The following is a 26,197-nucleotide window of genomic DNA, read 5'->3' on the forward strand; positions in this document are numbered from 1 at the left end:
AGAATGTGAGTTTGGCAATTTAAATAAATAAAATAAAGGTTGGTGTTCTCTCAAGAGTGAATTCCTTATTTAAAGTAAGCTCCTTAAAGTACTTACAAAGGGATTTGCAAAGTATTTTCTAAGTTGTTTATCTTGTATCCAAACATTTTGTACTGTTTTGGAAGACCTGAAAATCTTACTGGTTCTTTTTGCCCACTAAATTCTACAATATTTGTTTATTCTTAAGTATAGCTTGCTCCATTTAATTATATTTTAATTGTATTCCAATAAATAATTGAAGTTACTGATTGCCACATGCAGAGAAACTAGGATTTCAACTTGTCATTGTGTTTTTAAGCATTGTATTCAACACTCAACATCTGCTTAATTTTAGACTATAAATCTGCAAATGAAAACAGTTAATATGAAGGAATCCCTCATTTATTATGTCTGAATTATTTCCAAGGCAATTGTTCTATTTTACAGTGTAGGGGAGGGAGTTCAGTTCACTCTTACTGCCAACCATGCAGACTCATGCTGAGATTTCAAAGTCATATTGGGTTCTTTCTGGTTCATCTAATATCTCCAGCACAAATTCAGGGTGGTTAATAATTTGAAGATTTAGGATTGCAGAGAGCACTACAGGCCAAGTTTAACATACGAGGGAAATGCACAGGTCTGGAGGAGAAGTTCCCTTTCCTGGCACTGGGCTGTTTTCCATCCCAGTGGGAGCTCAGTCATACCTTTTTCAGTGGAGTCAGTGCATAGGGCTGGTGGAGGGAACACATCCAATGAAATAAAAGGTCACTGTTTTACTTTGTGCTCTTCCCAGGCTGCAAAAGTAAGCACCTCTACCCAGTTCAGGTCCAATGACTTTTGGTTTGACTGGTCTGGCCTTTATTGCTTCAGCCCTGCTCTCCCAGCTGCAGAGCATTTCTCCTTCCCACAGGCAGTGCGTTCGGGCTGCAAGTTCAGAGCAGCCACAAGGATGGCAGGGGGTGGATTCCCAGCCACAGCTCTTGCAGCACCACCACACCTGGCCTCTCTCTTTCTTACTGGGAGAGGAGCAATGCTGTTAAAACCCTCTGAGCACAGTAAGAGATGCCTGTGGCAGTGCTTCCTGCTAAAGCCAGGGCCAAGGGGACCTGGAGACCACTCCCTCCTACATGGGTGGTGATTCCATGCAGTAACATCAACTGAGCCTTCTCAAGGTTTGTCAAGGGTCTGAGCTTTGCCAAGGCCCTGAGAAAACCTCAGATGTCTTCTCAGGGGAGCCTCAGGTGTTGCTCAGCTTCCCTGCAGGGGCTGTGAGGTGCTGGTTTTGGGTCTCTCACACAAGATGGGTGCCTGTCCTTTGCAGCCACTGCCCATGTTGCTGTATTTCTGTTAGCAATGATGTAGGTAGTACCTCACTGCATTGCCAACAGAGGATTCTGGCTGGGAAGGATTCTGCTTGGATTTCTCCAAATCTGGAGCAAACAGCAAAACAACTCCCCTTGCTGTGCATGCCACCACTGCTGGGACACAGGAGCCACCATGGCCTAGTGCCACCCAGTGGTTCTGGTAGGGCCTGGGGCCTGATCCCATCCCCTGAGTTGTCTCATGTAGAGCTGTGCTGCACACTCTGCTTTTTGAGCTCTGTCCAGGCCCTCAGTCTGGCGATTAGATCAGTTCCTCCTCCTAAATGGCTTTTGCATGTTGGTTGTACCAGCATCTGCTGCCTGGAGGCAGGAGTTGAGGTGATGGAGAAAAGGCAGAAACTTGTAAACTACGATATATCCTGCACCCATTCTCTGGTGAGGGAGCAGGTACCACAGGCTGCTATAAATTTTATTCAGAGCGTCATTTTCTCCATCCTCTTCCTCAGTGGCTCTGACAAGTCTTTTGTGAGTCTCTGCAGCACACCTCCCCATGCTGCCCTCTCTGGCCTTGGCCATGCTAGTGCTGGTGTAAAGCTCTTGCATGTTCCTCATGGGCCTTTTAACCATCAGAACTGTGGCTCCACCATGCTCCAAGAGGTCCAGGCAGCAGTGACTGGGAGAATTCCTCAGAGAAGGCAGGCTTGTGCTAATGTGAGCAGTAATTCAGAAGAGCTAAAATTAGTAGACAGAGAGGTTTTGTGGGAGCGTCTCGCTGGCAGCAGAGCTGGCACAGGCTGTGCACAGTTCCCTCCTGAAGCTGTCAGCAGCCGTCAGTGGAATATGCAGCAGTTCAGCCAATCCTAAATTTTCTTTTAGGTGATCTCTTTCCTACAGTTTTTGCAGAGACTGTAAAATAGTTTTTGTCTCATTCCACTATGGATGCTTGTGTTCCTCATCAGTAACTCCAGTATGTGCTATATCCTTTTCACTATTAGAAATTATTACTATTTGGAAGTGGCTTATGCCATCTCTTCATGGATGTCATTAGAAGCAGGAAAACAACTGCTGTGCTTTGCAGTCTATTTTGTAATGGGCATATTGTCCAAGGTATCTCAACGTCCATGGAAAGCTCTTCTAAACTCCCATGGAGAATGGATGAGATCTTTGCTGTGTGCCAGTATGAAGCAAGTAATAGGAGATGCAGAAGTGGAGTCGTCTCAGCCTAGACAGCCTGTTTGTTATCCTCATTGGATGCATGGAGGTGTTGGGGATGCTGCTCCAAACTCTGGGTTCCCCAGTGCACTGCTCGGGTAGGACTGAGGATATGTTTTCAGGAATATATTTTTAGCTGTATCTCCAAATGAATGATAAAAAGCTGATGCCATCATGCTGTCTGTCAGTCACTGTTAAACCAAATCTGTCAGGGAAAATGTTGAAGAATATTAAATTTCTACAAATGTGATGAGAATAGACAGCTGCATCAAGGAAAGAGACCTAATTAGTGTACACAGAGAGAGGAAGGTGGTCTGAAGTCAGCCCTTCTTAGAGACTGGAGGTGTGGGGGTATCTCTAGATCATGTAAGAGGCACATTTGTTATTAACCATTAGAGAATCAATGTGCAAACCAGTACCAAGGGTTTGGCAGTTCTCATGCTCGTAAAAGCACATGCTAGTTTATGGTATTAGAAAATTTGATCATATTAAGACAGAACAATGACCAATTCACGGTAACATGTGGGATTGAGCAGGATAGCATGGAAAGTATGGCTTGGGACTGGCAAAATTTGTCTCCGACGTTGGGATGCTCAGTTCCCTGCTGTTTGCAAAGGGAATTGGTATCCAAGTTTGGTAGACAGTTGTAAATCTCATCAATGGTTTCTTCTCGTTTTCCACAAGGTGTTCCTAACCAAGTCTGTGGTGTTTTATGTCTTCCTTGTGGATCCTGGCACAGCTTCAGAGTTCCCTGTGGATCCTGAAGCACTGCATGTAGCAAAACATAATTGTAACTCTATGGTGTGAGACTGCTGGGGTACTTAGATTAAGAGAAAAAAGAGAGAAAGAAATACTTTAATACAAAGTAAAATCATAAATAAGAAAAATAATTCTAGACTGTCTCCCCCCAGGAAAAGGCAGCAGAGTGTAATTCAGACATGCTTTTGGTTTGGCAAACATTGTCTGGTCAGCAACGTGTGCCACAGTGTACTTTTCTGCTATTAACAGGGGAGGATTCGTTTCCCTGACTGTGTACACAGGGCTTTATTTTATGTCTAACTTTAAAGAGAAACTGTAGTCTCTAGAGAATTTTCCAGTGATGCAATATTTTAGAAAGATCCTTTGTGGTATTTCACCAACAAGGCAAAGCACCAAAACAGCTTTCCCTTGTCCTGCAACTGTTTTCAGGGAAATGTTCCACCTCTTAAACATGCCCGCACTACAGTGCAAACAAGAGAAAGCAGGAACCTGCTGTAAGCTCCATGCTGTATTTACAAGGGACATCTTTGCTGAATGGTCCTTTTGGTTAAAGTCATTGAATAGAAATTGTAATAGAGCATGGGCTTTGTAGAATAATTGCATCCCTCTCCAAAAATCATAGCAGCAGTAGTCCATCTCCAGCCAGATTCAGGCTGCTTTCATATGCCTTTCCTGTCCCTTTCCCCTGTTTCACACAAGAAAGAATTGACAGTTTCTAATATTAATGCTGTGCTATTAGAAAACTTTCACTAGAAGGATAAGTTAAGTTTTATAGTTTGTTTATTTATTTGAGGGTCTGCCAAGCCAAATGCTTGTGCTATTGTTGTTGTCATTCAGGATCGAACAGATACTACTTTTTGAAGTTTAGTTTGAAAGAATTACTAATTAAAAGTACTTTTTGCTTGGTATAATTCAGCCCTTCTTCCTCCACTACTCCTAAACAAGTTATTAAGTGTACACATTTAAGGAATAGAAATAATGTGGATACCAATACAGCATTAATACAGAGATGGGTGGGATCCTTGACAGGAACTTGATGACATTTTAAAATGCACATTGTACTCATATATGGGCTGTGATACTGTGGAATTCCGGGAGGGATTTTCAAATTTTCCTTGTATGTTGCCATTCTGCAAGGCATGGTTCATGGCTTTGATGTTCTTGAGGGACAATCTGCAAAACCCTTAGTGTCAGGTCAAGAGGGAATGCTGTGTTCTGAAGTGCTGTTGCATGGTATTAAGCTGCTCCATGGGCAAAAATCACATTCCACTGGGAATAAAAAGAGTTTTTTATACCTTAGAGAACTCCCAATGGGCTTCCTGTACACGTGCCATCTACTATGCACCTACACTTTGAATGTCACATGGAAAAGGCATGCATACTACCTACACACTACACAGTCGTGGTAGATGGAGACCACTATTTGTTAAATTATACTGCTATAAAGTATATGTCTAAATTAGTTTCCCATCATTTCTCATTATTTGCATGTTAATTTAATGCTAGTGAAAAATTAGCTACAAGCAATGTAGGCTTCTGGTACTGATTACTGTCCTCTCTTGGCAAACGACCAACAACATCCCTGGTTAAAATGATTTAGGAGGTCTCTTCTATCTCAGTCTTCTGTGATTCAGCAGTTGACTTCCCTAGAGGCCAAAGTCCTCTGTTAATGCAGCAATGCAAATTTTTTCCTTCCATTGCTTTTCTGCTCTGAGTCAATCCTAACTGGAGACTAAAATTGCATTTTCATTTCAGTAGACTTAGCAGCTCTGCTTAGACCACCAACTAAGGACAATGTTTATTAGCAGCTCTGTTCATGTGTTTTGTTAATTTTGTAGACAGTAATCAGATGGAGCCTCAGGTTTAATTTAGGCCACCCATTTAGGTCACATGCTGGAACCTGGAACATCAGGGAAGACACACAGTCAGAGCTTCCTGAATTTTAGTTCAGGACTCAACAGAGAGTTATTTTCTCCCTTGGTTTAACTCCATAACCTGTATTTACCAGTCCATACAGGAGACATCTCGTAAATGTTTGGGAAACCATATTAGCTGATATTTCAATATCCTGAAGATAGAAAACCCTAAGTGGTTTTATTATAGATAAAATACTGCATGAGGCAGAAGTACACATCCCTTTAATAGTGTGCACCGATTAGACCTCTAATTTCTGGGAAGCAGGGTCTTAAAGCTGCCTTTCCCAGTACTGAATTGGGAGCACTGTGTAAGAAATTAGCCGTGTACTGTGTCGCTGCCTGACCTTAGAAAATGCACTTGGAAAACCTATCTCGTTATGAAATGTACCATTTTGCCATGCAGCAATTCTAGGGAGTGGAAGAAGAATTTAGGGGACAACAGTAATCCCAAAGGTGCCCAATTAACTAATGGGTGATCTTGCACATAGGAGGCATGTCTGAAAAAGCTTCCTTGTTAATAAACTGTTAGTCTAAGAATTATTCAAATAGGCAATATGTTCTTTTTCCTTAAGACCTCTGTTTTTCTTTTGTTCTAAAGACATAACTAAACTCTTAGAACACTGATTAATCACATCCAATGCTGTGGTTATGTCCCCTTATTTCTCCATTCTTCTCTTTCTACAACATTTGTCATTTAATTCAGAAACTGCATCTGGAGAAGCAAACATTTCTGGGATCACAGATTAGTTAAGATTTTGCTCCCCACTGGAGATTTGTGGGTAGGAGCTGCAATTCCATTCCAAAATCTAATTAAAAGTCAGGTACATAGGAAAGTAGTGAAAAATCTTACCCATAGGAAGAATGTCTGGGAGCTCTGCTTTGTTAATGACCTGTTAGACTAGGAATCAAATACACAAGCAGTATGTGCAGGTTTTTTAGGGTTTTATCCCTCTCTGTTCACAAGGCAAAACTCAACTGTTATATCATTCCACTCTTACCAGACTTACTGGAAATCTCAGTTTCTCTTTAATTTCCAGAACAGCCACCCCAATGATTTTGCAGTGTCTGATTGTAAACTGTAGGTGACATGGAAATAGGGTCAGGTAAAAATATTTCCTGGGATTTTCATTTAGGAATGAATTCTGTAGTACGCTTCACCACAGTAGTTTTAGGGACTGTTAAATTTTGTCTGTGTGTGTTAGCATCAGCAGCACTTGCCTGATGACTTGTTGGGCACTACTAATTATATGAAAAAGGCATAAATTTTTGTTCAGTAAAATCCACTCAATACCTTTGAGAAAGAGGCTACTTGAGAATCCACCTGCTCTAACTTGGACACTAGGTTTAGAAATGTTCACCTTAGCAAATAAGATGCTAGTTGTCCTCATTATATATTTTTTACATTCCCAGGGGCACTTGGAAAATTAAAGCAGACACTTTTGAATAAGGTAAAGAAAGTGGAGCAATATGAATTGAATGAATGTACTGGATACAGTACCAGTGCAGAGCTGTCTTGATCTCCATTTCTGGGCTTTTGAAATTGCTGACAAGTATTTCCAGAAGCTGAAGTCCATTTTGTTAATACTGTGCTCACATTGCCCTTTTAGAGGCAACTGACTTATAATTGTTTTTACAATGAAAGCATATTTTTTCCCATTTTTTGTGGGAGAATACAAATGCACAAAGAACTTTAACTGTGTTCATGCTGCCTTGAAAAGATGCCAGAAGTCAAATGTGTAATTAGGGATTCTATTAAAAGTCTAATTCCTACACCTGTGAACATTTTTTTGGCACATAGCTTTTTGAGTCATTGCTTTCCTTTTTGTATTTCTTATTCTCTTGGCCAAGAAGTAAGTTCCTTTTCAGAGGAAATTGTCATAGATCTTCTGGCATGTGATTTGTTCTTTGTCAAAGTCCAGTTTTGGTTTTGAGTGAAATACTCTAAAGCATAGTATTAGACCCTGTTTTATTTAACACCTGATTACTCATGGCAAAGCTCTTTAAAATCTCTCATAAGATGTTACATTTTAAGATGATACAACAGGTTATGTCAGCATTCCTATAATGTAGGTTTTTTCTTGCAGTGGTAAAATTGAATGTTTCTAATGCTGGGACACTGTTCTATGTCACATAGGTTCAAATATTGGTGAAGTTCTAACAAAGCTAGTGATAAGCCATTTCAGGCAGATAGGGCAGAGAGAAGAGCAACAAAATCATTATCACCAGGATTTTTTGGGGTGGATTTTAAGGTAGTTGGGAACAAATTATTATATTAGGTAATTTTATGAGTTAGTCTCAATTGATTTATCAAACCATTAGTTCTTCCTACCTTTGGTGGGTGCCTCCTGTGAAAATTACAGGATTCCCCTGTTAGTTCTTCCAGGCTACAGCTGACTTCAACAGAATCTGAATGAACTGGAAATATATATCTGCTCTGCAAACAGAATTAAGCAACAAATGAATCTCAAGATAACAGACTAGAGAGGATTTTTCTAGGCAGCCATTACCAAGCTCTCAGACTTTTCCACAAGTCTCCTACGTCTTAAGACAGAATATTTATTCATTGTGTAAGTTGCCAGGGGCATAAGAAGGAAATCATTGAGGTGGAAACAGGCATTCACCATGTCTGCTCTTAGTCACAAATGAAAGGAAGATATCAATACTTTTTCAGGCTAACACATTAATTTACTACAATAAAATTGGAAATTGATGCAAGAGGTCAACCAAAGCAGTAAAAGGCCTGCCTGGCCTGCAGGCTTCTACTTACTGTGTCTTTTTTCTAATTCTTGTTTAAGTACTGTGATCCTCCTCCAGAAAAGCAGTCAAGTGTGATCATAAGTCCATCCATATCCAGCAAGTGTAAACATGTGCTTCATGCACCATCTTAATTGCTTAATCAAGCTCCTTCTATTGTGAGGGACAACCGTACATACAGGAACCAGATGGAAGATATTTTTATCAGATGGGCCATAGGACTAAAGAAACATGGTCATTGAACATTGCTGTCCTTAAAAACCCCAGTGTTAGGATACAACTGCATCCATGCAACATCCCCACCATGTGATGATTCAGGCAGCAATCACTGTCATAAACCCAGACTTGATCTTACCTCCCTCTTCAGATATCAACAACCTGAGCTTGCTTAAGGGAAATAAGCACACACTGATAGTTATTTTAGAAGAGTTTATATTAAAGAAGGTTGAAACAGTTCTTTACATTTGGAATCAGGGCTGGCTTTTTTTAGGGTCATTAGTTTTGTGGATGATTTTAGCAGTTTGGATAACATCACTCTCATAAGAGACCAGTGCAGTATTCTTTTTGTTTTCAAGTGGTAAGAAAAAGTCTATTTGAGCTGTTTTTCAAGCATGTCATAGCAACAAAGGTTTTAACTTGTTTTCCTTAGTTTTATGTCATAAAGCACTTTGAATTATGTACTAAACTAGTGCTCCTGTGGGTTCTATATCAAATCCCCAGTAGTTGTGCTTTTGCAGTCTTTTCCACTGTAAGCTTTGAGTAGTTTGATTATGCTGCAATCACTGCTTTTACTCCACACAATACAAAAAGAGTAAAATCCTTGATTATAATTGCAGGCCAGGTACTTGCTCAGTCCTAACTGACAGCCTGAATTGTGCAGCATGGCCATCAAAATGGGCAAGAGCTTATGTGAATAATTCATGGCTTTGACAAGTGGTGTGTCTGCAGCTTTGGTGGCAAAATTAGCAGCAGTGAAATAGTTAAGAATTCTGGTATTTAGGCTGCCAGAATAGGGTTTTCAGTTAACACCCCAATAAGATGGAGAGTGCAAGTTCATGTTCTAGTCTTAATGTTTCTTCCACTGACTGCAGACTCAGCAAGACAAATGTGCATTAGTTTATATTGTCAAGGCTATCTTTGCAAGCAGATGGGCTAGAAATCTAATTAAAAAACCCAAAAGCTTTGATTCTGGCAAAAAAATAGAAAAGTCGGTGGAACAACCCTAAATCCTCTGAATTAAATGGGTGTTCTAGGTCAATGCTGTTCTATTGTTCCACTTTATAAATAAAATATGAAGGGCTCTACTTTCACATAGACCATAAATGTGCTCATTTATGAGTTTAATAAAGCATGTGTATTCAGTACAATTAGATAAGCATATGTATGGAGCAATAAATGATTCCTATATAAAATCAGCACACGTGTAACAGAGAATATATCCCAATATGGATAAATAAGCACATGCTTAGATTATTAACTGATCTCTTTTAAGCTTTTGTAAATCAATCATGAGGCAATTTGCAATTTTTCTGCAATTCTGGATCCTCCCTGTGTCTGAAGATGTGGTAAATATAATACATTCCATGGAAGAATGCAGTGGCATTTTTCAATAAAGCAAAGTGTGGTAGCACACACAGGAAGGGGGTGAATAACCCAGCGAGGTTCACCTGACTCAGTCTCATCCCTTGGACTACAGTGCTCCAGCCAGGTGTAAAAAATGCATAAACCGTGAAGCTATAATTGCAAGGAAAATAGCTGCATATATTTGTATTATCTCAGTATCAGGGAGTCACACGTCATCAGCTTTTCTTAAACTGGGGGATGTGTCCAGTGTGAGGCTAGGGGTTTGCAGAGCAATTGTGAAGTGGTTTCTGTTGATTCTCGTCAGTTGTTTTCTGGTGGGGAGGGGAGGGGGTAACTATGGTGGTTCAGCTTGCTACAGAAACCCACTGCATTATGCCCATTTCTGCACAGGAAGTTATACTGGCATTAGTTTAACTCACAGGTAGGAAACCCGTTAGTCTAGTGGAGTAGATGTGTGTTTGATGTGCCTCTTCCAGGTCAAATGAGTGGCTCAGTATTAGGGAAATATCCTTAGGTGCAGTATTTCAAGAATCTGCTCTCCCTGATTTACATTACCGTGAGCTTGCCGACATCTACAATAAATAGTAATTTCTCTGACTAGCTGATTCCTATCATTACTATCCTGGCATATGTTAATTTATCAATATAATTTTCAGGTCTGTCAACAGGAAAAGCACCACCTGGGGTATGTAGTTCTTGAGATGAATAGGTTGATGTTCTTTCACATGTGGCACTTGTAGATGGATTTGCCAGTGAAGTTTTATTGTGCTTTTGATAGAGAAGCAATATAGCTAATAGGGAAAAAGGAGCAGGCAGTTGAAACCAGGCAATCACTTTTCAGAGCATTTATCTGAACCTGCTTCAGCTGATAAAACAGTTCCTCTGGTTTTTCCAATTAGAGGTGACTGATAGGTGGTAGAGGTACTGATAGAGAACTGAAATTATTTGCAACCGTGATGAAAGTTCAGGATTGTAAGGGAAGCAACATTAAAACTGCATTGCCATGACAGCAATGTGTGAGTTCCTGTCGGTGTGGGACACTGCTGTGGGGTGATGGACTGTGAACCTGAGGAGACCACACACTGGCACCTGAGGAGCTCAGTCTCCTGCAAAGGTGACAGCATCTGAGGCTGGAGAAATACTTCAAGTGATCTTGGGAAGACACTCAGAGAATGTTAGCTCAGAGGCTGACTCAGCTGGAGTTTGCATATTTATTCCCAGGATTTTGACTGTTGGATTCATTTTTGCTTTCCAGAAGCTTTTTTAGATCCAGCTTTCTCACTCTGGGTGTCAACGGTATCTTTGAGGTCTTCTAATGCCTTTGAAATTCTGAGTTACCAACCTGTTTGTGCTCAGTCAGCTCCAGTGATTTTGATCTCTCCCACATTTATGTCTCCACACGTGAAAAGGGATGATACCTCACATCCAGTGGCTTCATTGGCACAGCTTAGCCCCTCTTGCTAGACACAGTGAGAGAGCCTGGCCTTGCTAGGAGACAGAATCAGAATAAATTGGACATAAGCTAGAGGTTTTGGAGCTGGGTTGGGAACAGCACATCAGTTTCCTCTGTCTCTTGAGGACTCTGTAAAAAGGACTTTTTCTGCTCTCAATGCCATCGTGGTAGCTTTTTGAAAGAATGAGTAAAGTCTGCTGTATAAAGGAATACACAAAAATTGATTTTACAAGTGTCTCTTACAACACAGATTGATTTTGTAGCTTCAGAGCAAGTCCTCTGGATGTAATACAACAGGCAGTCTTCACCCAGCCTGGCATGGCAGGAAGCATCTATCTGATAAGTGAACTATTTTAGGTAAATCATTGTGCCTACAAAGACCTGCTTTGTTTGTATATGGGTGGAGCTCAAAAAAAAAAAAAAAAAAAAGAGTACCACTAATTTATTAGTCATGGACAGTCCTCATTGTCCAACCTGGGGAAAAAAGAGGCGTCAGTTTTTAATTGTGCAACTCTAAAGAGAACTGAAATTCCTTTATAGTATCAAACCAGACCCACAGCAGGGACCACAGAGTGCTTCTGGGATGGAGTACTCAACCTTTCCTCCTAAAAGATACACTGGAATTCAGTGCTTGCCCCTATTTTGTGTGTGGATTCTGGCCAAAATCCTGTAAGTCTTAAGGAATAGTTATACCATTATTGCTTAGAAGACATAAAGTGCAAAGCAAATCTCATGCTGAACTCTGCACTGCAAATGGGCAGAAGCTAAGTTACTTAGTTGTGGAAGAATCTGCTATTTTGAAGTGCAAATTTTTAAATGAGGAAAAATCCAAAAGATTTAGAAATTTCCCACAAATGTAGCTCTGAAATGTTATGGCAGTCAAAATACTTCTATAAAATTCAAAGTTTTTGTACTCTTCTGAGTAGACTGATCCAAAAAAGGAACAAAATGAAAAAAAATTATTTCATCTGAAAAGGGTTAAACAGAATATTTTGCTGTTATAAAAGCTTTTTTTCAAATTCAGCAATACTTTAATGAGAACCTGCTCTAATAATGAAATATCTTATTTTGAATTGATATGTAACATCTCATCTTTTCTCCCTAGTTCCTTATTTTAATTACAGTTCTATAAACGGGTGTGCCTTGCTCTCTTGCACTGTCAGGAGCAGGGTGTGGGAACTGACGAGTGCTTATTGCAAGAGATGTCAGTACTATGTAGGAAAAGTGATTTTACTGTCTTTGAAGAGGGGTTTTTTCCTATTATCATCTATGAGCTCAGTGGAGCCCTGGATCAAATGTGCAAGTCTCAGAGTGGTTATACCTGCCTGCATCAGGAAGGAATTTGGCATTGTGTCTGCCTGTGGACATTATTGGATTTTACCAGGTGCTGCTGTTGACTGTCTAGACCTACATTAATCATTCTTTGCATGAGTTGAACATGTTTGCAGGCTTCTTTATACTACTAAAGGTCTTTCCCCTCTGGGTTTCTCTGCCTCCCACAGCGCATTTCAAGGAAATATATGTATTTGCAATCTGGAGGCTTTCCACTCCAGGGTGACCCTGTTTATGGCGCTGACTGGAACTCCTGGAGCTGTTCACCCTGCTCCATTCACTCACTTGTTAAGTCACTGATGTTGTAAACTGATAAATTAGGATGCTGTGTCTAGGACCCCAAGCACTCATTGCCCAGATGAAGTATCCCTTTCCTTGTGTGAAAATCTGGCAGTGCTGACCATAGACTAAACTTCATAGTGACAGCATGTGAAATGGCCTTCACAGTCTCCTTGCCTGAACTGCAAAAAACCTCATAGTGCAAGTAGAAATATCCATTTATTTTCTGAATCTTAGTAGTCTGGCTGTTCTAAGTACAGCCATATATTTATTTATATATCTATTTCTCCTCTGGAAATCCAATGGATTTGAATCTTCAAACTTACTTCCAATAGCCTCTGCTCATCCAAACCTTTCAAGAATCATGTGTTTATATTTCAGCACAACCCTAATATTTATTTTTTCCAGCAAATGTCAAGAACATATAATTTTCATTTGGTAAAGCATTTTTGTTTTGTTTCTGCTAAATCATCTCAAATACAAGCCTTTAAATGCTCAGAGAGTTGAATGGTTCTTACTGTTCAAATATTTTTTCGTTGTAGTAACAAATCTTTAAATGTAGCCCTGCTTCAACAAAAACAAAGCCCTGATTAATTTCATATTTATCTCAGCAGCTGTTTCAAGGAAGACCTGCCAGATATTGATCCAAATATAGTAGATGTGCAACAACAAAAGGGGAAGAGGGTAAATGGGTGTAGATGAAGACATCATTTACCAGCAGAAACTGAACAGGTTTTGTCTCCAGATTTGGCTTTAACAGCTGCGATCATGCAATTTTTGGACACAGCTGTGTTTTATATCTTTGCTATTTGAATGAAGACAGGAAGCTTCTCAAATAGTGTTTATTTGCTCAGTTAAATAGGAGGCCAAATGCCTGCAGAGCTCTGGGTCCCAGTTCTGGTCTGGGCTGTAATGATGTAGTTCAGGATTTTTACCTGGGTAGAAGAGAGCAGAACACAGCCCTGTTGGACCCTGACAGAGGTACGAATGGGACCTGCACCTCTCAGAACAACTCCCAGGAGCTCATGGGATCATGGTTATATACTGGAAAAAGGTTTTCTTACACCTAGCTGGTATCTGTTCTTGCTAGCTTACATCATTTTCCAGCAGAATTGCTTGGAGTTCAGAGCCATTTTTCTTTGAAGTAAAAATTGAATACCAAAATGAGTTACTTCCTTGAGAATAGCAGGAGAACCCATCTGGCACCAGTTAGCTTCTGCTGATGTATTTGGGTTTTTTCTGCCTTTCTATTCCCTTCCTGTTGACTTGGGGCCAGAGGCAGGGGTTGAATGTGGATGTTGTGCAGCCCACACATCTGCATTCTTGTGCCATTCACAGACACACCTCATGTCCCCTAAGAGCAGTGGCTGGAAATCAGAGACAGGAGGTTTGTCTCTGCCTGGACCTCACTGGCTCCAAGTCTTTTTACAACACATCACTGAAATTTCTCTAGATCACTGCTTTATGTCCAGCTCCAGCCACTGTGAAACTGGCTTTGATTTCTTTCTTTCTCTCTCTTTTTAAAAAAGAAAAGTGAGAATGAGTGATTCCTTTTCAGTGCTGAAAGAGAATAAACAAATTTAGGTCACACTAAGGAAGAAAGGATTAATTGGAAGTAGAGTCTGGGTGGCTGTTTCTCCTCTAATTGCAAAAAACCATTGTGAAACCAAGTTTGAAAATGTAAGAAGGAAAGAAGGATGAAGGATTGTCCACCTACAGTCTTTTAGGGGGCTGGAGTTCTCTGGCAGGAGCTTGCTGTGAATTGTTACTCCAGAGCAGTCATGCTCTTGGGTTGTGCACCACTAAGCTCCTCCCCTGGTCTCTGATACAGCAGCACACAAGGGAGATGTGAGGACTAGGAGTCACAAGTGTCCCAGGATCTTTGCAAAGACAGTCTGTCTCATCCCACTGAGCAGCTGCTGCCACTGGCAGTGGTGGGTGACAGCTCAGACTGGCAGTGTGACACTGCAGGAACACATCTCTTAACTGGGATAATAAGCAAGGTACATTTTGCTGAGAAGTATTAAATAGAACAAAATATTTTAATAAATAATGCTGTTCAGGAGTGCTTGGCAAACAGGTCTACTACAAAGTACTATATTTGGTCCTCTAAATGTACTGGAAGGTATATTATGAACATGGGTACTGACTCTTTCTATTGACAAGGTGAACTTCAGGCTCGACATGGTGATGAGAAATTAAACTATGAAAGTCGGCAAGTGATGCTGATTATAAACCTCCCTGCCTAGTTTTATTTTCCAGCTGAGTAAATAAACCACACACAAAATGAATAAAAAATTGCAATTAACCAAAAATATTAACATATAAATTACTGAAGTGAACCTTGGTGCATTTTGATATGTAGACTAGGCAGCAGAGTTAGTCAGATCTCATATGAAGTGAGGCCTTTGGGATAACAGTTTGTGCTTGGAGGCTTTCACATACCTGTTTTTCTGCTCTCGTTCCCTCTTTTCCACTCTCAGCTTGTGAACCAATTGGCTGACTACAGCCACATTTGTCAAAGGAATGGTGATCTCAAAAACAATTAATTTCCTACAGATTTTGCACTTATGTATTGATGCCTGAAGAGCTACTTGTTATTCTGATAGTGTCTCCTGACAAGGTTATGCTGACCTGCCTTAAAAGAGATCTTGCTCTCCCCGTTAACAAATCGTATTTAGAATGAGATGTTGGACATGTCAGATCTGGGCTTTTAGTGGTCCAACAGGAATGCTAAATGTGCTGCTTCGTCATTAACTCATGACTGCAAAATGAGAATGGAGATATTACGCTATTTCAGCTAATCAAGTGCTGAAGCTTCAAAATGCCAGAAGCTTTGGCCAAACCATAAGGGTGAAAAATACACATAATCAATAGGTATCTGAAAGATTAATCAGAAAGCATGAAGTCCTTAAATTCATTTGGTACCCAGCAAGACAGCTCTTGCCAAAGAAAATACAATTTAGAATGCGCTTGAATTAAAGAGGAAATCAAAATAGAGGCATTTATTTTTACAAAATTATCACATCTGCTTCTGAGTTTCAGTTTTATACCTTTTTTTTTTAAATTCAGATCATAAGTATTATTTTCACAAATATTCTAGGGTATTTTTATTAGACTGAGAAGCTGCTCTTTGCTTAAAAGCAGTGGAGCAAGTGAAATGACTTATCAACTATCAAATCATTTCTGCTCACCATTGCAAATCTAGCCCAGATGAGCACAGCCAAAAGGTTGATGGATTGTCCAAATACCTTGATTTGAGCGTTTTTCCAGTTTCTGGTCAAATATCAATACCGGAAAAAATTAAGCACAACAATCAACGTTAATTGCCTTACTAAAGTGGTTACTTGTGCGTAATAGATATGTGTATTGATGTATCATCTTGGGAGCCAGGAATAAGGCATGTCTTGCTTGGACAATGTGGAGGAAGCTTGATTGCTGCTGCTGCTTTTCCCGATCAATTGCTAGATTGGGAAGGGTTTGGGTTGTTGCTTTTAAGCAATAAAGTTAATAAGCATGGCTAGACTATTCAAAAGGAATGTCGGGTCATTTCCTCAATCCATGCTGAGGTAACTGAAGAAAAATGACTGATTGTCAGAGATGACAAATCACTCCAGACTGCCTCACCAGAGTTTATCGGAGCTTCATTATGTCTAGGCCAACTTTTTTAGGACACTGTCAATAGCTGGAAATATTTGGATATTGCAACTTGAATTTTGGCCTTTTTTTTATTTTGTTTGTTTTGTTTGTTTTGTTTTGTTTTTTATTAAATTGCCTGTAAGGTGTCCCCACAATTATGTAAGCCTTTTGTACTTCCACCTCCATGTTCAGTTTTGGTTTTGCAGACCATTATTACTCATTATTTTTAATTCCCTAGATTTGCATTTATGGTTTCCTCAAAAGTAATTCATTGGAATTCATTCCAGACAGCTGAAGACTGTAGTATGAATATAGGTAGCTAGAGACCTCTGGCAAGGCAGGCTCTTTAAACAAACAGAGCATGGCAGATGGTCCCTGCCCTGAAGAGGTTACAGTTTAAATAATTTTCTTGTCTCCCACTTCTTTCTTTGAGATATTAGTACCTGATTAGTATCCAGCTACCTGTTTGTGCAGGATAAGTGCTCTCAAAGGCACCATCTCTGCAGCAAGCTCTGCAACTGAAAGTAGAAATGATGAGCAGGCAGCTTTCTGTCTTGCAACAATTTAAACACTGTTAAATAATAGATTTTGACAAGCAGGTTTAGAAATCAGGTGCTAATTTTCTGCAAGAAGTCAGAAGAATGTGGAGTTATCACTGTGCTGGGGGGATCAAATTGTGTAGATGATACTACAGACCCACAGATCTTGTTACAGGTTAGTACCATTCATCAGATTAAAAAAAAAAAAAAAATTGCAATTTTGGATCTGGATCTGTTTGTGTCTAAGACTTTAGTTCAGGTTCATAAACAGGAGACTTCAGTGTTTCAGGACATTTTTGTTCTGCTTACCAAAATAGGTTTTTATGTTGTTCATTAATAAGTGTTAACTTACTGTTTTACATCAGATTTGGTAAGTTGGCAGGTTGGCTGTGGCAAGGGGAGTTGGAATGAAGCTAATATTGGCTATGCCTTGCTGTGGTTGCAGTGGATGGTGGTGGTGTATTTACTTATTTATATCAGAAAAGACAGATTGCACTTACCTGTTACTTGTCTGCTGTTGGAGCCCTCCATGTGTCCATATGACTCCTGCATCTCTTTGTCAAGTGTTTGAAGAAATCCTTGGAAAAGTCAGTTTAGTAAAACAGGGATCAGTGATTTGGCAGAAGTTCCTGAAGATCCTATAAAGATTTGCAAGAAAAATAACACAAAACACAACCCCCTTTCTATTCTTTGCTTTCTGATTTGATTCCTTGTCTCAGCTCTTGTTCCAAAAGGCAAGAGGCAGTAGCACCCCCAACAAAGCTTCTTTTACAGCCTTTCTTTGGCATTAGTTATGAAAGGATCAGATGTCTGACCTTTTCAGCAGTAGGTAAAAGCAGAATAAAAAGGTCTGTATTCCTGAGTGTTTGGAAGTGCCTGGTCTCCCTAGTTTTTCTTTGCACTGACTATTTTATGCAGTGTGCTGTGGATGTACCAATAATGCCAAGGCAGAGGACCAAGCTTGTTGTCTCTGAGTGCTCCTGCCTGGCACTATGTTGAGACTGTTCAAGTTAGCTGGTTCTCTTAACATGTATTAGTCCAGTGTGTGCCTCCTATGAAGAATATTCCTGTCCTTGTTCCAGCCCAGAAACCTAATTGCAAGTTTATAGAGTTGCTTTCCGTTGAATATGTAGGATGGATCTTATAGCAGAAAGAGTGTTTTAAGAAGTTAAAGAGGTAGAGTGTAGTGAAAGTCCTCCCGTGTGTTTGAGCACTGGGAATATTTCTGTGGAGGATAAAGAGTCTTAAAATTTCTGCATTATACATATACCTCTTTTTCTGAGGATAAATACTACTATGTCCCTTGAAAAGCCATGCTGAAAGCTGCACAGACTTGACTTGAATGGAAATATCTTATTCTTTCTCCTCTCTTCTTGTGAGGAAAAAGAAGAGGTGTGTTTTCAAGTGAATGCTCTGGTGTTGTTGGGCCCCACCCATTGCTAGTGACCAGGCCAGATAACTGTCTTGGACTTCTGAGAAAGAAGGAGTAAAGGCTGTCAGAAAAGTCTCACTGTGGATTGAAAAAAGGTCCTGTAGCATTTGGAAGATCAATCATGAGGGAAAAGGGCCCCAGTGACAACAGTGCACATGCTGAGTCACAAGGGCCTTCCTGTCAGGGAGTAATTGCCAGGCACTTTTCTGGAAATGACACTTTTCTGGAACTGGAACTTTTTAAAAAGCCCTTATAGGGGCCTCTAAAAATGAAGGCACCCAAATTTACAAGTAGCCACTAATGCTAAGGCACAGGACCCTGCTTGTTGACTTTGGCTGGGTTGAATATGTTGAAAGCAGAATCCATTGTATGTACACATAAAGAGCTTCTATACAGATATATTTGATTCTGTTTTCAATTGTGTGAAAGTATGTATGATTTCAATGAGTATTTGAATTACACATGCTTGGAAAATTAGAGATTAAACTGTAATCTAGACACTTGAATTTCATGTAAATTACATTATAATATATAATTTATAATACATTTAATATAACCTTTCTTATAGCCTTTATACTGTACTATCTTTAGTCTTTTTCGTTCATTATTCCTTGCTTTGCTCTGAAGCACCAAACACCAGCAACAAAAGTCAAGCCTCCGTGTGGCTGCCCACAATATTAATTCTCATGATATGCTTTTATTCCTGCAGCGAAGATGTTTGCAAACGAGGATTCACTGTTATTATTGATATGCGAGGATCCAAATGGGATTTGATCAAGCCTCTCCTAAAAACCCTTCAAGAAGCCTTTCCTGCTGAGATTCATGTTGCCCTGATTATAAAACCTGATAATTTCTGGCAGAAGCAGAAAACAAACTTCGGCAGTTCCAAGTTCATCTTTGAGGTGAGAACCATGTAGAAATGTATGGTAAAGCATTATCTCTGATAAGAACCTTTCTTCAGGTAAAAAACCCCCTGTGACTGAAAGCAAAATATACCTCTGGGGGAAGGTGGCAAGACTAGGCTGATGCCCTGGCATCAGGTTGTTTTCTGAGCACACTGGTGGAATGAGTTACATGTTTCATCCCAGAGGTTCACATAGTTCATTTTGCTGAGGGGTTTTTTTTTGTGGTATTTATTTTTGGTGGTGGTGCATTAAGTCTTTCCTTTGTTTCTCATAGGAAAAAAAACAAAAAAAACCCACCAAATACCAAATCAAGTCAAAATGCTAAAGATACTCTTTTCTGGATGCAAATGTATGGGTTTGTTAGTTGACCTCTACCAAACTTCCACTAGTGGCTTTTATTTTATAAAAGACATTTGCTAAATTGTCACCTCTTTCACTTAATTGAGATTTACAGTTCAGGGGTGACATTAACAGCTCATGTGAATGATAAGGTGCCTCAGGCATGTCCTTTGAGAAGTAACCAGTATATAACAACTGCATAATTAAGGGAATTTTACTAACTTTGTTGTTGATGAAGACAAACCCAGCTGTGTTCTCTAGAGCACTTCAGTCTTCTGTGAATTTTAGCTTCTTATCCAAAAAGAATCAAAACTCAGGTGCATGAAGTGCTCATACATCAGTCATGCCCTGCCATGACTTAGTCATGCATTATCTTTTAATAATTCACTGAAAAACATTTCTATTGTTGGCTGTCTTACCAATCCATTATTTTCAGAGAGACACACAAATTTTGCATCTCTGGAATGCAGAAGAAAATTTGGCTATAGTTCTTAATGTTTACTGCAATGGAAGACTGTATTTAAGTATCTATTTAAGTTTTGGTGAAGTTGGTGTGATATAAATGTGTCCTTATTTTCAACCTGTTCTTGCAAGCACCCTTGAATGGCTATGAGGAATTATGTTGGCGTTACTCATTAACACAATTTTACATTATTATCACATTTTAAGTGCTTGTAAATTTTCACCCGTTTCACAAAATCCAGTCAATTCATAAATTTTGCTTTGATTAAATCAGTCTTTACACTCCTTGGTACCTTTGAGGACTCAGCCATCAAAATAACTTCCACTTGCTATCCCATATGTGCTTTTGAAAGCAAAGCTGCCCCCAGTGTGGGTTTGTTAGACTCAGAGATTCCTCATGCTCACTGCCGTCACTGGTCCTGGCGGGGCAGCTGCCATCACAGTGCAGTGACATTGGCATTGCTGCCGTGGGGAGTGAGAGGGATGGGGGCAGTGGGGAGGAGAAGGGAGTTGTGTGGCTACAGCAGAACATGGAGCAGGAGGGAGCCTGTGCAGAGATTAACAGTAGGATAGGTTTAGGGCATGGGGAGCTTCTGTTTAAAATATATGAGGGCACTGAGGGGCAGTCACATAGTAGCCCAAGAATATGAGTGTATATCCAACACTGAATTTCAATTCTCCAGTGCTTTAGAAAATGTCTTCCTAAAGTTTCATAGCCTAGAGGTAAAGGAACAGAGTTCAAGTATGTATTTTTAGGACATTGGTTTGGTTTTAAAATCAATGCTTTCTGGAGGCTTGACATATGTTTTTATTATGTGGAGTTGTGATGATAGTAAAGAGTAAACTGTGATCAAGTTATTCTTCATGGTTACACCTCTGAGTCCGTAGTGTTTAAAAAGCTCTGGACTTGTTTGCTGTACATGCTGGAATGAATTAAATGTATTTTCATTTTGTGTGTGTTGTGAGTGCCCTTGAGCCTTGGTCTGTCTGCAGGGCTGTTCACATGGGTGTCCAATGGTCCACAAATTTTTGGCCCAGAGGGGGAGAGTCAGTGCTTTCACTGTCTATTGAACCACCTGCAGACACTCAGAATCACAGAATGGTTTGAGTCCTTCAATTCCATGAATCAAACCAAGGTTTCCTAAGCTGTGGTCCACCCTACAATATACACACCACAATCAAGGAACTTCTGTTTAAAGGATTCTTTGGGATGTTATTGCTTGTCAATAAGTTCAGGCTCTTGGGCAGTTCATGCTCTCTCATAAGAACTGTGAATATCAAACAAGGCCCACATTTATTTGGTTTATGTGGGGCAGCTCACAGATACCCTCTCTGAACTGGCCTGTCGTGGCAATTTCCCACAGCTCGGCTCAAACACGAGGGCCTTGGCAGGAGCACACTGCAGTGGAAGGCAATAGGAGTCTCTGCTGAACTATCCCATCCACAAACTCAGCAGTACCCAGTGTTAGTTTTAAGGCCAGTTATTTTTAAGGTTTTGTATTTTTTGAGCTTAATGGAAGTATTATGTGTGTGCCAGGGCACTGTGACCCTTAGTGGAGGCTGATGAACTGGATTTTGTGGGGTGAGATTCCAGCACAGTGTTTCTGTGTCACAGTCCAGAGTGAAGCATGTACACAGATCTTCACCCAGAAAGAGAAAGAAAAGTGTTTGGTTGATGTACGTGGATCCCAAAGTTTCCTGTCACTTTGAGGAATGGACCAGGCAGCTTACTTAGCATTAATTCAGAGGTGCCTTCAAGATTATTTTCTTTCTCCTGCTGGAAGAGTCTAAATACTGGGCAACACTTTTAAATTGATTTCAAAAGAGGGATGAGTAGTGCCTAGGAAACAGTAAGCACCTACCTACCTCACTAAAATTGTTTTCATTAGAGTTTCAATAACTACTTAAAAAATCAAACCTGAATAAAGAAAATTTCTGCAGAATTCAAGAAACGAAAAGCCTTGCTACTATCTCATGTCAAATTCTGTCCATGATTAGAGCAATGTTTCCATTAGCTTGGATCCATGAGAGGGATCCCTAAGTGTTAGCCATCAAGAGAAGTATTTCCCTGACAGGCAGTTAAACTCTAAATTGAATTATCTTCAAGGTCTCAGTGTCCTGATAAAGAGGTTTAAAAATTTGAAAACCCTCTGAAGCTACGTACTTACCTTCCCACTGTTTCTTTGCTCTTCCCACTCTCCTCACTTTTCCTCAATGCAAGGAATATTGCAAGAACATTTTAAAATAATCTTTCTCCTGAGCTTAAGTTCAATACAATCTCAATTTTAATACATTGCAGAATGCCTGATATTTTTGTATGGATACAAATTGGAAGAAAAAGGCTATTATTAACCTTTAACCAGTGGCTAGCCTACTATTATGGACATAATTCAGGATAGTGGTCAGGACTTTAGGTGTTTTTCTTCGTAGATTACTTTTACAAGAGTGCTGTGATTACTGGGTGCCTCCATTTCTGAAGAGCACAAGCTCTGGCATTCTTTAGAGGCCTGATCTCTAGGGGATAGATGTGCAGTTACTGATGAAGATACAAGCCTTTAAGGACTGCCAGCTTGGGTGTTAACATGACAGCACTGAAAATCTCTAGTTACATATGAAACCCTATGCTCCTAATTTCAGAAAGAAGTAGTTTGTCTAAAACAAATGGGAAAAGCTATCAGTTTCTGTGTCCTTGAACTGTAATCTGTTTTAGAGACATCCAGTGCTTTTCTCTATCACCAGTTACCGAGTCTGAATGAATTAAAACCATTTCTCATTGATTGTGTATGATTCATGAGCAGTACTTTCTATTGGCAACAAGTTCTAGTTGTTAATACTTCAATGACATTTCACTTTTACATTGATTTTGGTATAATTACATTAGGAATTGCTAATGTGGAAGAGTGACAAAAAGCCAGCTGGAATAACTTGGAAGAAGAAACCCAGCATATTCTCAGTTATGGCAGTTTGCAATACCTGCTTCAGTTCATACAACTGAAACTTTTGCTTCTGGGTAGCCACTAGCTGGGGTGTAACACAAATAGCAGAGTCCCTGTAATACCTGTACCTGTTTAGTGAACAACCATGTCCAGATATCCAAAGGCTGCAGTAAGAAGTCTTCCGTGTCCAGCTGGGCTGATGAAAAGCTGTGGCAGAAGCATTTTCACTACATGTTATTGATAGTCAGGCCAGCTAAAAAAGATAGGCATTATTCCAGTAAATATCATGTCTTTTAATAAATAAATAAATAAGTGCCATTAGTAGCAAAGTTTTCTGTCCAATTAATACATCAAAATTAAACACAGTCCTTGACATCTCTTACAATGTGCCTTCAGCTATGTATTGATGAGGAAAATACTCACTTCATGCTGTTTATGGGTTGTGCTGTTAATTCTGATTGGATGGCCCCTGATTTAAATGCTGTCCTTTTCCCTTCCTTAGACAAGTATGGTGTCTGTGGAAGGCCTGGCAAAGCTTGTAGACCCTTCTCAACTGACGGACGAGTTCGAAGGGTCCTTGGATTACAACCACGATGAATGGATAGAGCTGCGTGTCTCCTTGGAAGAGTTTTTCAACAGCGCCATCCATTTATTATCAAGGCTGGAGGATCTCCAGGAAATGTTGGCTAGGAAGGAGTTTCCAGTTGATGTTGAGGGCTCAAGAAGGCTGATTGATGAGCACACACAGCTTAAGAAAAAAGTTATTAAAGCTCCTGTGGAAGAACTGGATCGTGAGGGCCAGAGGTTATTACAATGCATAAGATCCAGTGATGGTTTTTCTGGTAGGAACTGCATTCCTGGAAGTGCAGATTTTCAAAGTCTAGTGCCAAAGATTACCAGCCTTTTAGACAAGCTGCATTCTACCCGGCAACACTTGCATCAGATGTGGCATGTCCGCAAGCTGAAACTGGACCAGTGCTTTCAACTCCGGCTTTTTGAGCAAGATGCTGAGAAGGTAGGGAATAATCTGTTCCTTTTTTCATACTTTAAACAACACTCTGTTGCAAGGGTGACCATTTTTTCTATAAGTGGCGACATGAGGTGTTCATCACAGGTGTAAATCTCATGTTGCCAGCAGATATACTTCATGTGACTCATAAACCAAATTCACCAAGGTAATTGTTGGATGTAGCAGGCATAATAATATCCAAGAGTAACTTGTCTCTGTCACTTTTGATGAAAGCTAATCTGCTTTTCTGTCTCACAATGAGTATATTTGTTAGACATTAGCACAAGAATCTGGCTTTTTTTTTCAAACTTCTTTTACTAAGCTTATGAATATATTTGTTTGTCACAGCACTGAAAGAATGATTTTGGGGTTTAATTCACTGTGATTATTTGATCTTCTTGGAGTCGATGGGAAATTTCAAGTATAGGTTTCAGGGAATTTACTTTAGAACACTGTGTAGCACTAAAGCCTTGGCTTTCTTAATGCAGAAGTGCTTGGCACCTTCTTAGGTGATTTTGTGAGAAGTCTTTGTTGCACATTTAAAATTCCAGGCCACAGAGGTAGGGTATTCTCAGTGGAAGAGAGAATCGTGAGCTCTCAGAATCGTGTTTATCTAGTCTGTATATCCATCAAAATCACCAATCTCTGAATCTTCTCTACTTAATGCATTATCCAGTTGTCTCACTAATGTGTTTGCCTGGACAAACCCAGGAGGAGTTGCAAAAGAAAAGCAGACCTCATCTGCAGGGGGATCTCATGAGGATGGTTTTTTTTAATCAGCTACTAGTTAGTGTTATTTTAAAACACCGTGGAGAAGCACATTGCTGAAACAAACTTAATCTTGAGTAGTGCAGAACCAGACACTTGACATTGGATTTCAATGCATGTACTAAATATCTCCAAGACTTGCTGGGACTGTAAAAGCTCCATCATTTTATAATCAATCCTCCTGTTGGGAAAACCTTGAATTCAGATGAGTCCCTCTAAAATAAGAGTCACTGCAGCATCACTCAAGGATGCATAAGAGCAGAGTTTAAATTCCAAATGCTACAATAGTAGCATTTCCCCTGTTCATTGTGTGTTATATGCTATAAGGAGGCCACTCACTTTTGTCCTTCCCAGCAGTGGCTGTACTTCAGTCAGTCCTTCACTCTGGATTTTCAGTTTCTTTGGGATTATTCGGATGACCGCTGCTTATTAATTTTATTTTTAAATTTATTATTATTATTTGATAATATTATTAGTAAATATTTAGGAAGTTATTATAATTAATAATGTTATAAGCTGAAAGGCTCTCAGATCAAGCCAGTGTTTGAGAAGTCCTTGTTGCCAAGCATTGTTCTGTGGCACTGACGGAAGTCTCCAGGGTGTTTCCTTTCTACCTCTTGCACAGGCATGAAAGGATGATGTGATATAAGTCTAGGCAATGTGACAGCAAAGCTCTTTGCATGTGTTATTCTGTGGTTGTTATGTGTAAGGTCTAGGCAAGTCAACAAGTAAATGAAATTTCTGACGTGAAGGAAGAAGTGAGAATGTGCTTTCTGCCTTTCTAACACTGGCTGCCTTGAGCAATTCCAGTTTGACAAAACCAGGATTCTCCTCTTCTCAACTTCTCTTCTTCATCTGCCTCACATTAACCAAAGACACAGTCAGCTTCTCTGCTTTAGCTCTGCTTGCCTTTTCTTTACTTCTGTGTTTTCCCAAAGAATATAAAATATTTTCTTCTTTTATATTCCCAAGTCTGTGTTTTTAGTCTTCTCAGTTTGTGAGTCCCTAAAATTCTTCCTGGAAGGGTTGCAGACCCTTTAACGTCACATTTCGCACGTGTAGACTGATGTAAAACACTGATGTGCTTTTCCTCTGTAGCTGCCTTTTTCAGATCTCTTTGAAGTAGTCTGACCACCTCAGACTGGAAAGTACTTGTTTCATAAAATGTTCAGAGCTAAATACAGTCTGAGTGCTGTCTCCACTATAGAAATAGCCACCAATATGTCTGCATATTGAATTTTAGAGTTTCCAGGTACCTCCATTTGCTCAGTTGCACTTTACTTAGGTGTGGTAGCAGAGCCAGGATACTCTTCATCTCCTGGAGAGAGACACAGATCTTTTTGTATAGCCTGGATATGTCGTTTAGTTCTAGTCAAATGACAACTCTAGTAGCCTGTGAAAGCTCAAACTCCAACATAAAATTCTGAATATAAACAAGGTTTTAGGGTCTTTAAAAATATCTCTGTATATTCATTGGATGATATTTCAAGAAACCTGTTATAATAAGGAGAAAATGGAGAAGGACTTTCATTTTCTGGA

General features: G+C 39.8%; 1 protein-coding gene across 12 annotated transcripts in view; it reads left to right on the top strand.

The window, feature by feature from the left end:
• The window catches only part of KALRN (kalirin RhoGEF kinase), a 484,760-nt gene that overhangs the window by 175,092 nt on the left and 283,471 nt on the right, over positions 1-26,197 (top strand). For all 12 annotated transcript variants that reach the window (XM_048309150.1, XM_048309144.1, XM_048309140.1 and 9 more), the window contains exons 5-6: positions 18,949-19,141; positions 23,384-23,896. In XM_048309150.1, the coding sequence (XP_048165107.1) occupies positions 18,949-19,141; positions 23,384-23,896 (706 nt within the window). The remainder of the gene's footprint in view (positions 1-18,948; positions 19,142-23,383; positions 23,897-26,197) is intronic.

The sequence above is a fragment of the Corvus hawaiiensis genome, chromosome 7 (genome assembly GCF_020740725.1).
Source record: "Corvus hawaiiensis isolate bCorHaw1 chromosome 7, bCorHaw1.pri.cur, whole genome shotgun sequence".
Lineage (NCBI taxonomy): Eukaryota > Metazoa > Chordata > Aves > Passeriformes > Corvidae > Corvus > Corvus hawaiiensis.